Here is a 12739-nt window from a genome sequence, read left to right as displayed (position 1 = left end):
TCATAAAATAACGTTACATAACCAGTATTTTTTCTAGAAATCAGTTTTCAGAATGCATTGTTAAATGACGAACGTTTAATAAAAATGTATGCATGTATATATAATCATAAAGATATGATTACCAGGCCTGGAAAAAGTCACGGGAGATAAAATACATTTATATATATATATATATATATATATATATATATATATATATATATATATATATATATATATATATATAATTTATTTTTTATTATTTTTTATTATTATATTATTTTTAATAATATAATTATATTATTATATTATAATTTTTATTTTTTCAGTTGAAAGGCAACCTGGATCAAATTTGATTCTACATTTCTGAAAGCTACTTTTTTGGGTTAAAAAAATACAAATTATTAAATAAATGAATTGCCACTGTCTATTTTTAGCGTAAAGCTCACTAGTCTGATATTTGACTGATATAGTGAGCAAAAGAAAGGACAATCACACCAAGGTGACGAAGTGCTTGTCGTGACACATTAAGTGATGCACATATTAAACACGACCACAAAAGACAGAGAATTACTTTCTTCACCAGAAACATCCAAAGCAGTGCTAAAACAGAGCTAAATTAAATTTCTGTTTCCAGAGGATCTATTCTTACCACTGCAACAAACTAATATTTTATCTGAAAGAGGTTTAGATACTTTTTACTGGAAAATAAGAACGAGAATGACAGTATAAGCGAAATTCAGAAATCTGTCTGTTTGGTATTTTTCTCTCTGCATGTCAATGCGGTCACCCTGAAAACAATCCAGAATGTGCTCATCTACGTCTCACTCTGCTGAAATGTGCCAACACCTAAGCTGGATGTAGAGACGGGGAACGGATGACACAGCATGGACGCCACAGGACACACACACAGGTGCAGAAATAGATGTAAAGGTCAAGAGGGCGTGCGAGACGGTGATACAAAGGAAAAGCAACACATCAGTGACCCGGCTCTGTCAGACATCAGACATGACGGATGGGGAGGCCCAGGGTGTGAGTCACTGACCGATGAGCAGCGTCAGCTGACTTCTTCACACACACATGTGACAAAAACCCGCAAGGTTTGTGCATCGCTCAGGGATCCCTCGACCATGCCGCTAATTCTTAGAAATGTATTATGTGCATTTAGAGACTTTTAATCTTTATGAATGAAGGGTTTTGTTCGCGTGGCTTCAGCGCAGAGGGAAAACACTGCTGGGGACATAAAGCAGCAGCTTTAAAGGGCTATGCGTTTATTTTATTTATTTACCCATAATGCACTGGCTTGATCTAAGTATCTGTGAGCAAGGATTCAGGGATATTTCAGAGCAGGTAGCATGAATAAAGAGCACAAACACTTGACTTTAGGGTCTCTTAACTATTTGCTTATTAGCATGCATATTAGTAGATATTAACCATTTATTAGTGTTAATTAAGCACATAATAATGGATTATTCTACATCCCTAAACCTTCCCAACAGCTAAACTTAACAACCACCGCTCTAACTATTAATAAGCACAGTAGGAATTTGTTGGGGGAAGTCGTAGTTAATAGAGAATAAGTGTTCCCTTTATGAAAACCTTACCACTTCAATACAGAGATCAGTTCTCACTATTAACTAGTTGCTTATTAGCATGCGTATTATTAACATACTGGCTGTTTATTAGTGGTTTTCTATATCTCTAGGACACTCAGTGCTTAAACGAAACAACTACCATACGAACTGTTAATAAGCAGCACATTAAGTGTATATTACGACAAAAACGATAGTTTTACGATTTTATGACCTTTAAGTTAGCTCCAAATGAGCTGGACCTACTGTTTGTCGTTCCTACTTAATATTCATAAGCCAGACTAATAAGGTTTGTGATGTGTCCCCGCCCCTTTTCCGATGGCCCTTAAGCCTCTGATCATGTTACAAGCATCATGTTCTTTTCTGTGCCAACGCAAACTCCCCTCCAAGGTCATCCATTCAGGAGCTTCTGTCTCTCAGAAGAGGAGAAATGTGGCCTGGTCTCTTATTTATAATCTGTCCTCTGAGGGAAGTGCTTTCTTCCTTTTAAGAATGGCTGCTGGAATCAGGGCAGCACTACTGTCCTTATTAGAAGAGATTGTACTCCTTCTGAGCAATTCCTGCTGGGACCCTAGACTAAATAGGTTTGTCAGAGGGGAATGAGAACGCGGACCGGCGGACTAGATTAGCGTGCCGATCAAGGGCATGGGACGAGGGCACAGCCTAGCGAAGGTGGGACGGTGTTGAAGCAGCAGGGTGATCCGGTAGCCAGCAGCCGTCGTCATTGCTCCAGAACCAATGTCAAAGCGTCGCCAGGGATCATTCAGGTGGAGCTCTGATAAGTGTAGCTGGCCCAGCGATGCTCATCGTGTGAGCTGCGGTCATGTTGTGTTTGCAGCTTGGCTCTGGGATGTTTTGCCAGCTGGCTTTGACCTTCAGTGCCTCTTACCGTTTAAATGCGGCATCGGATTACATGGAGTGTCTCGCTCCCGATATCCACAGCCCTTCTGTTTCTTTCCACTTTACAATGACCAAAAATTAGCTATTAGCAGCATTTAGCATTTTCTCCTCAGCAGCGGTAGCGTTCACACTCAATTCCAGAGTGCTTTTAAGTGCCAAGGTTGACACATGACACATCTTTGCCTTTAATACACCACCGCTGCACTGGGCCAGGCTCGGGAAATATTTTACCTCATGTTTCATTACGAATAAGTCATAGACACATCAGGATGTGCGAAACGTGAGCGGAGAGATTAGCGAGACAGTCTAAATGTTGGTTACTTTTAAACAGGCTAATTCGGGCAAGGATGTGCACTGCGTCGAAGTGAGATGGGCCATCAGACTGAAATAGAAATGAGAACAGAGGAAGGCATGGGGGAGGACAGTCACGGTGAGCGAACAGACACTTCTGGCCGGCTTGCAGCTGGCGCACGCTGAGACCATTAGCATACAATAGCTGCTTGGCATCGTCATGCCCAAGCCCACCTCTACGGCAGATAGTTTACCGTGGTTGCAGTGAAAACAGAAGTGTCTTTCCTGCTGTCTGAACACATGAACTTAGTCAATCCTTCCTGCTCATTGTACTCTGCAAAAATAGCAGCCTTTCCCTCACGCTTTTAAGATTTCCCCGGTTCTGATTACTCCTTGTTACCTGTACCTCGACCCGCAGGCTTTCAGATGGCGAGTGGCATCCGTCCTGCATGTGGCAGCATTATCTGAAGCAGACTTAAAAGAGATGCTTTCTTTTTTTTGGGAGGTCGCCAGGCTCCTCCATATCTCGCTCAGCTCCCATCTGCCAGGAACTCTCTCTTCGAGAGTGGCCAACACCCACAACTTCGGGAAAAGTAGGCGCTTTAGCGGCTCAATACTACCCACGTAATGTAGCGTAGCATCCAGGAGGAACCAGGGAGACTCGTGTTGTCCTTACAGGGCAATTTCTTTATTCAGCAAAGACGAACGGAGCATCAGCCCTGGTTCATCATTGATTGTAGTATGAGTAAGGTAAGCATAGATTAAAGGCACAAGTATTGACCGAAGCGCTTGAAGAAATCGAAGAGGGATAAAGTTACACATTAGTGTCTGGAGCGTGTTCACTGTTTGGATGCCTTCCACCCTGCGGGAAAATCCAGCTACAACTGGCTGCTGTTACATGGGTCCCAGTTGGTCAAAGATGTACATAATTTGGCTCAAGCTGGTCCAGACGAACGGCCAGCAGAAGGACTCGATGTCAATTTTGTCAGGGTTTTGTTGAGGAATGGATTAACTTGCATGTCCTGTTTGAATTGTTTTCTTTAGATAATGTTGGAAATAAACAAACTGACACACTATTAAGGGCTAATTATTGCCTTTATGCTCATTGTAGACATGCTATTTTTAGATTTGAGGGGAGCGGTGTTATAAATTGCTTAATCAGATTACAGATTACTAGTAAAGTAACGCATTAATTTTCAATTACCAAGAAAATATCATATATAGTTACTTTTTCAGATAAATAATGCCAGTTACTTTGCTTTCCTATTTTTTCACTGACACCAATCCTGTCCCCGTGTTGAGAGCATCTAGGAATAAGTGCAGAGGCAGAGCCATTTTCTTCAGCTTGAGGCTTATTAATTTCACTCTAAACTAGAAAGATAAGACTGGCGTTAGTTCTGTCAGGTCACGTTAGTCAGGCCTGCATCTGCTGACTCTCAGCTGACCCCCATCTGCCTATAGGAGTAAGACACCTATCTAAGCATTCGTATATAAGGTCCATTAGTACTATCAGTAGTCTTCACATTGCTCTATAGCTAATTAGCCTCCTCCATCCCCAACTCCTCTGTCAGTTAGGATTCTCCTTGAGAAAAAAAATTATGAATATAACAATAACTTCAGTACATTTGTTGGTTCCATTCTGTTACCCTAGGGGGTTATTGCTGCTCTCCCTGCTCTCATCTATGCTAAGATGTCCAGAACAGAACCGTACCACTAATTCAAACTGTATGCTAACTTTCAGTCATCTTTGACGATAGTAAAACTGTTAACTAGTTCTTAAGAAACAGTCCAAACATACAGACTATGTTTAAGCAACTGGAACTTGGTGTGAAAGGACTTTAATGTCAAAAATATAACTTAGGTTTTCTGTTATTAAAAAAAAATAAGCAGACCAAGCCCAGGTGACAAAAAGTAGCACAGATGTAACATAATGCATTACTTTCCGTTAAAAAAAGTAATGCAGTTTGTAACTTTTTTTAGAGTAAAGCGATATTGTAACGCATTACTTTCCATAAAAAGTAACGCAATTAGTTACTTTTTTATGGAGTGGCGCAAAATTGTAATGCATTACTTTTAAAAGTAGCTGGTGGAGAGTACAGTGTGAGTGGTTTAAGCTGCTAAACATGCCTTTCTAAATGATCTTTCTTATAATAGTGCCTCATAGGTGGACTCAAAATAGGTGAACTAGTGAAAAACTGAAAAAAATATCTCAGGTGGTGGCGTATGATAGTGCTAAATGGTCATTACTGGGTAGTGGTGACTGTGTCCTGAGAGAGAAGGCATAACTCACGCTCAGCTTATTAACAAGACTAGATGTGACCATTTGTCTTCATTATCATGTCACACTTGGGGTGTCAGCACAAGTCACTCCAGCAGAGCTGAGCAACAGCCTGCTCCTAAACATGTTCCTAACACTCACACCAAACACATAGTTTGCAGAGAAGGCAAGATTATGCTGTCCACCAGGCTGACAGATCTATCAATCTAGTGCTCTAGCGCTAACACATCTACTGAAGGCAATACGCTGGGACACAGGAAATACATGACATTACAAGTTATCTATTCCTACACGTCCATCACAAGCAGCAACTTGTATGCGGACGCTTCTAGCAGGAGAAAATCAAATGGTGCATGCGTTGGATAGAACAGATGCACCACTGTCAAATCATGCCACAATGAAGACGCCAATCACACCAACGGGGCGCAGGCGAGCGCCTTTCTCCTCTAAAGGTGATGCGATGCTGATTTTTGATGCGGGAAAATGCGCAAGAATGGATCTCGTAGTCATCGCATCTGTAATTAAAACCATATGGAAAAGCATGCACGGCTTCATCTACCCAGCAACACTATCATCGTACAAAGTAGCAAATTTAGTTTGACCCCTGTGCTGTTGCCTGGGAGACACATCCTAGTTAATAACTCCGCAAGACAGCCAACCAGCATCAGCAGCAGGTCTGAGGGGGAAGAACCTGTCTGAGAGAGCTCACAGCACACAGGAATGGAAATGATTGTGAAAGAGAGTCATCGTTCAGGAGGGAGTTCATGGGGGATGATTGTGTGACGGTGGCACGAGACAGCACACACTCACCCTCTGTCGGCGAGGTTTTCAGCCTCTGGCACAGTCCCTCGATACCTCCGTAGTCCTCCTGAATTTTGACCACCGCCTCCGTTCCTCGGAGCTCCATGAGCGAGCGCAGCTCCATGAGCGAGCATCCAAATCCCCCTGCATGGTTGCTGTCATTTCTTTGGTTCTTGGTGTAAAAATCGCTGTTTGTCATGTCCCCCATGGCGGCTGAGTATTGCTTGGTAGCTTTTCTTCAAAGCGGATGAGAAAAAAAGGAGAAAAACGCCGCACAGGGCAGAGAAGGAGTCCCTGGTGCGGCCGGAGAACAGGTGTCTAAAAAAAACGAGAGCAATGTAGCAGAGAACAGGAGGATGAAGAAGAAAACAGATCCTTTCTGCTGTCTGCAGTTGACGAGAGGCTCCTCTGCGTTACGCCATCCGCCAGATCCCGGCTGAGGTCCTGAGGACGTCTGCGCTCACCACGGCTGCAGACCGACGGCTCTCCATACGCGGTTTCCCATTCTACCTGCTTCCCGACGGCTGCTGTCTACATGGTGATCCGCTCCATTACTCCTTCAGAGACAGAGAGAGACACAGAGAGAGAGAGAGGACGGGAGGGGAGGGAGGGAGGGAGAGAGAGAGAGAGAGAGAGAGAGAGAGAGGAGGGAGGGAGGGAGAGAGAGATAAGCATGAGTGTTTCTCAGAGGTGCAAGCAGCGCAAAAGTGAGAGAGGCGCTAGGAAAGCACGGCGCACGGCATTGTGTCGTCAACGCATCTGCGTTTCGCATCTCACACACAGAGGAGGGGGGTGTCCATCTATTCCTGTGATTCTCCTCATCACATGCATAGCTGCGGCAGGCTGCGCTTTGATCGCTCGCTGACTAAATACAGAGCCATGTACATACCGGAGGGACACGTGAGCGCTCACACCGCTTGTATGATCTGAACGAGACTGCGGAGCGCATCAAAGGAGCTTGACGCTATCAAGAAATGCGGGCGACGCATCCCACACTGCAGCAAGGTTAGCTAGCGATGGTAAAGAATTATATAATTCCTCCACGCTAATGCATCCGTGCTGCATAGAGCACCATTTGAACACCATCTACACCCTGCAGGGCGATTCTCACATTTATCGCTTTCTGAAATCACACAAACAGCCGCAGCGTTTCTATGCACGCTCGGGAATAGTGATCTGAAGGCAGTGACGCCACTTGCTACATTTTTCAGCAGTGTAACAGTAGCTCAGTGGTTTGCAAAATAGTGTCCCTTTTCCAGTAACAAGCTACTGTTTCCATCTTAAAAACGGTATAGCATGACAAAACACTACATCGCTGCATTTTGAATCACGTTGTTGTGCCGACAGCAAGCTGAGGCTATACGATCACATGTGCTCTCTTAAATAAATGATTTTAGCCCCTCGGTCCTCTATTCATGAAAACGAAGCTCAGTTGAATGTCATCTCAGCTGACATGTTTTAATTAATGCTGTAAATGCATAATTAAAAAGTATCATCTGGTATAAGAAGATAAATGCATTTAACAGCTTCCATGTAACTTGCTTATTTGGGGTTAGTAACTTATACTAACACACACACACACACACACACACACACACATAGTATCTGTATGTACAGTTTTAGACACGTTTCTACTAAATCTATTTAAACACTGCTCAAAGTGAAGCATTGGCATTTTTCTCAGCGAACGTCTTTGTCAAGAGCAAATTAACAAATTCATTTATGTACTTAATGTACTTAATAAAAATATCCTGCAGTACTTGTGGTCTGATAAACTGGTATACTTAGAGTTTATACACAATTTTGTGCGTCATGAACCTTAATTGTGAGGAAGTATCCAACTAAAGATATACTGAAGAATGTTGATTCCTCATCAGTCACATTAAAATGCATTTTAGGCTTGATAATAAGAAATATGTGCGCTAGCAGTAAAGTTTAATTACGTTAATAGATCTTTAGTTACTGTAGGCCCGATGGTTAGAGTGAAATAAGCGTGTGTGTGTGTGTGTGTGACTTTTTTACTAGTGAAGGACTCACTAGTCAGTCAGAACAACACCGATAGGAATGGAGCCCCATCGTTTCTGTCCAAACATGTATTAGTGAAGCTCTCTACCTTGGTTTTGCCAAGCAGGACGTGTTTCTCACTGAACTCACGATGGGAACAAGTGGCCTCATATGGGCTGGGCCTGCTTTCCACGGTTCCTTCAGGACTAATCAATATCCACTCCAATCCAACACCAGCTCCACCAGCTGTGCCGATGATCGTTAGTGTAGCGTCTCTCAGGGAGGCATAATGAAGTCCTCCAGAAGGTTGCTACAGGTAATAATACAGGTGCAGCTGCTCCTATCGGGATGCTGTGACAGATCCTCTCACATCATCGCTGTGAAACAACACCGTGCATAATCTGAACAGACTACCCAACAGCACTACAGCTCCATGCACAATATCTCAACAATGCTTTCGGGAAGATATCGCTATCAGCACAAGATGCTATCGCTGTAAATGAGGTGACAAACCATCCCAAAGAGCACCTGCACTCCGAGTCTAATTATGTTTTGATTTATGAAAGCAAAGAAAAAGACTGACTTAGACAAACGATGTGTTCAGAATGTAAACACGCCATAAAAACAAGTTACGCAAGACATTTCAAAGCAATGTGAGCGGCGTCTGCCCGAGAACCGTTAAGTTGCTTTATCAGGACTGCTTTAATTCCTTTATTAGGAATAACATGAAATATCCACACTGTGTCCCACGAGCAAACAGCATCTAATGTGACAATGTGTGACTGAACACAGACCTGTAGAGCAGTCTGATACAGCCTGAATATAGAGCTCAGATCACGCATAAAAAGAAACACTTTGATTAGCTGTTATTCAAACAAGCATCTGGTCGCAAATTATGACAAGTTGAAATGATTGAGCATAACTCAGCTTTTATTATAATTACAGTTCATTTATTATTTTATACTGGCAATGTTGGTCTACTCTGTGTAAGCCCTTTTGAAAAAGCAATACAGTTTAATGAGAGATGACAAATATGAGTGAAATCTGGATGCTGGACAGAAGGTGTGCTGTTGAAGATAAAATATCACGATATTTAATTATTAATAGAACAGGGACTATTTAGACTGATGAAATGTCCTACTTTCCGCATCCAAAAGAGTGTGTGTGTGTGTGTGTGTGTGTGTGTGCTGATTACTGTCAGAGGAGTGTTGAAGCACGTGTGTGTGTGTGTGTGTGTGTGTGTGTGTGTGTGTGTGTGTGTGTGTGTGTGTGTGTGTGTGTGTGTGTGTGTGTGTGTGTGTGTGTGTGTGTGTGTGTGTGTGTGTGTGTGTGTGTGTGTGTGTGTGTGTGTGTGTGTGTGTGTGTGTGTGTGTGTGTGTGTGTGTGTGTGTGTGTGTGTGTGTGTGTGTGTGTGTGTGTGTGTGTGTGTGTGTGTGTGTGTGTGTGTGTGTGTGTGTGTGTGTGTGTGTGTGTGTGTGTGTGTGTGTGTGTGTGTGTGTGTGTGTGTGTGTGTGTGTGTGTGTGTGTGTGTGTGTGTGTGTGTGTGTGTGTGTGTGTGTGTGTGTGTGTGTGTGTGTGTGTGTGTGTGTGTGTGTGTGTGTGTGTGTGTGTGTGTGTGTGTGTGTGTGTGTGTGTGTGTGTGTGTGTGTGTGTGTGTGTGTGTGTGTGTGTGTGTGTTTGTGTGTGTGTGTGTGAGTGTGTGTGTGAGTGTGTATGTGTGTGTGTGTGTGTGTGTGTGTGTTCTAGCGATTCCAATAACAACTATAAGACTACTTTACAGTAGCATCCTATTTTTCTTTTTTGGAAAGAGAAACAGTGCAATCATCTGAACACACTGTACTTCCGTCCCTCAAAGCCTGGTCTCGCTTCCTTTCAGAACTGAAACATGGGCCCCTCCTGACCAAGGTCTATGGAGCACTCTGTGCTTTTCGGCTCCTCTCTTTGACCAGTATCTTTTCTCAGTAGCTGCTCTTTCCTAAGCCATCCTCAAACGAGTAATATAATAGTTGACATGCTAGAGCAATCTGAGGAAGTGCAGGCATTTTCATTATTAATGTAAGACCTGTAATTATTTAATGAGACACACTTAATTGTAAATGAACATGAAGATGCAATTTTCAGTTTAAACAATCCTCTACATGGCAAAAAGTCCGTATGACATGAGTTATGATGTCTGTGCACTTTGCAGTGTTTTATCTATTTTAACTGCGTTCATCCGTAATGTGAATGTGACTGTAGTTCTGAGAAACAACGGATGTTTTCCAGTGAGTAGTGGTTTACTATTACAAAAGGTTAGTTTTGTCAGTTTTTAGACGGGCAAAATGATGCTATATCAAGCTCACTCGCCTAAAATCCCTGCTATTCATAGTCTGTTGGTTCATTTAGGTATTTAAATCATAGAAATGTTTTTTTGTTCTTTTTGTGTGTGCTTGTATGTAAATCATTACTGTTTAAATATAAATAAATGCATGAAAGTACTATTTTAATAATACTGTTCTGAGATAAGTATATATATATATATATATATATATATATATATATATATATATATATATATATATATATATATATATATCGATCCATATATAGATAGATAGACAAGAACACATTTTGGTTTTAGGACAACTTTGATGAAAGGTTTTGATCCAAATGCTATATATATATATACACCATATTGCCAAAAGCATCACATTAAAATGCTCAAACTACTGAAGCACACAATTCCCTAGAATATCATTATATGTTTTAACATTAAGATTTGTACTCATGGATATTACTAAAATAGTTCAACTTGTTCAGTGGAAGGGGGTGAACCAATACTTTTGAACATAGTGTGTGTGTGTGTATATATATATATATATATATATTTTAATGTTAGTAGCTATTTTAGTGTAGTTTAGCTGTAGATGAGTTTCCATTGTAACTTAGTTTGGCAATATTAGTAGTTGCTTTTCTGATTTCAAATGCATGTATTTAGAGCTAGGGACACTGTTCCCACATAAGACAGACATCATATGGACAATCATTATATTGTGTGTAGAGCGGATGGTCTGGTGATACACTGTATAGTGACAGTAACTTCAGAGGTTCTTTTAAAGCTCTGCCCTCTACTGCAGCTGCGCAGTAAAACCACTCAAGGAAGCACCATCATTTCCTGCTGATCTGCAGAAAGAGTGAGGCGTTGAAGATGTGCCCAGCACCATGCGAAATGAGGAGAGACATTAATGATGGTGGTAATGACGAGTGGCGAGGGGAGTGTGGAATCAGACTGCCTTACAGAAACGAGAACATTCTGCTCCTTTCACCTCCTGCTTGAACATGGAGGGAACACTTGGAGAATCATACTGACTACTGCTTGTCATGCAATGAATGCTGACATACGACGGCTGGAAATGTACAGGTTTGAAACATACTGCACAAATCACAAGAAGAACATTTTCTCGCTTAAACAGAACAGCACTGTAACTGTAACACAGGCTCACTGGAAAATATGTCTCTACTACTATTTCTGCAAAACTCCAAAACTGCAACTCACTGCAGAAATAAACAGCTGCAGAATTATTTTTTTCTCAAAATAAATTAATAAATATGATCGGGGGATAGATTATAGATTAATAAAACCTATTTTTGTGTGGTTCCTTAATACTATGTTACGATCATAAAATACTTTTTAACATTTATAAACACATAATAAGCTTTCCTGGTGTAGTAAACTTGCTCGAAAGCGCACCCGGTGCAGCATTACACTTGCATTCGCAACTTCTATGAAACACAACTCAAAAGTGCTCAATAATTCTGTGTTGTTATTGTCATATACAGCTGAACTGCCACAATACATACAACAACCAACAGAATGTTGCCAGATCCACACTCATCTGTTTAGTCACTCATGGCACATTTCACTTTGAAAGTGTACTGAAACATGCAAGAAGCAGCATAGTGTCATTTTTCAGAAATGTCGACACAAATGTTTTTTTGTAATCAAATTAGAAACACATCTTCACAATTTCTTCTTTCAAAACATCACATTTTTGGAACGGCACGAAGGCGAGTAAATGGTGATGCTTGGCTGAGTGATTCCTTTAGCAGTACAAAGAGCACATTCTCTCAGATACACTTTGGGTATTTCCATAAACACAATTCAACATCAAATTGCAAAACAGGTTTTCTCTGTCTGCGTGGCAAGTTCTAATTGTGCTGTGATCTCGTGAATGTGAAGATCTCCCTACAGACGCGGCTATTTTTGAAACAAATAGCTGTGGATGAAAGGGTACCACAGGAAGTCATTTTGGTGTAAAGGGTAAAGAGATTGCGAGCCACGCAGCCTTTTCTTCCCAAGAGTCCTCCTTTGTCCATGGTGAGAGAGGGTCTTTTGAAGAAAGTGGCCACGGATCGCTCCGGGGTTGTCAGGCCTTTGCGGAGAGTGCTGGATATTACACGCTGGGTCTCTCACATGACTGCACGCAAACCACGGCTTGAGCGATCACCCTTTGTTGCCGCCAAGACCTTAATGCATCCTGTCTCTCAATGCCAGCGCTGGTGAAAGAGCTGCCCAAACATGTGAAGGTCAGCAGAGCACGGATCACTTTACACATTCTCCTAACAGTAAGTAACTTCACAACTACATATCATCTAGCAGCCATCAGAGTATTAGTAGACTGTCTGCTTCATATAACACTTCTAACACAACATACTACATACTGAGTATCAGAAACTTATTCTACTAACAGTCTACTCTGAGAGTTACTAGACATGTAGTTGTTTTTAGTATCATATGTAGCCCCGCTGAGTCCACACTCGAACCCAGGTCTCCTAACAAGGTGGCTAAAAGCCTCTAGCACGGCCTCTAGCTTCAGTCGCTAGAGCGGCTCTATTTGAGGTCAGGGGAGGTTAA

The 12739-nt window shown here is 41.8% G+C and overlaps 1 protein-coding gene across 12 annotated transcripts in view; it reads right to left on the bottom strand.

Moving 5' to 3' along the window:
• The window catches only part of atp2b2 (ATPase plasma membrane Ca2+ transporting 2), a 106353-nt gene that overhangs the window by 51075 nt on the left and 42539 nt on the right, over positions 1–12739 (bottom strand). For all 12 annotated transcript variants that reach the window (XR_006252083.1, XM_043251996.1, XM_043251995.1 and 9 more), the window contains exon 2: positions 5851–6398. Coding sequence is in view for 11 of the 12 variants with exons in the window: in XM_043251996.1 (XP_043107931.1) it covers positions 5851–6049 (199 nt within the window). In the remaining variant the exon portion in view is untranslated. The remainder of the gene's footprint in view (positions 1–5850; positions 6399–12739) is intronic.

The sequence above is a fragment of the Puntigrus tetrazona genome, chromosome 11 (genome assembly GCF_018831695.1).
Source record: "Puntigrus tetrazona isolate hp1 chromosome 11, ASM1883169v1, whole genome shotgun sequence".
Taxonomy (NCBI): Eukaryota; Metazoa; Chordata; class Actinopteri; order Cypriniformes; family Cyprinidae; genus Puntigrus; species Puntigrus tetrazona.
This window is presented reverse-complemented; position numbering and strand designations above follow the sequence as displayed.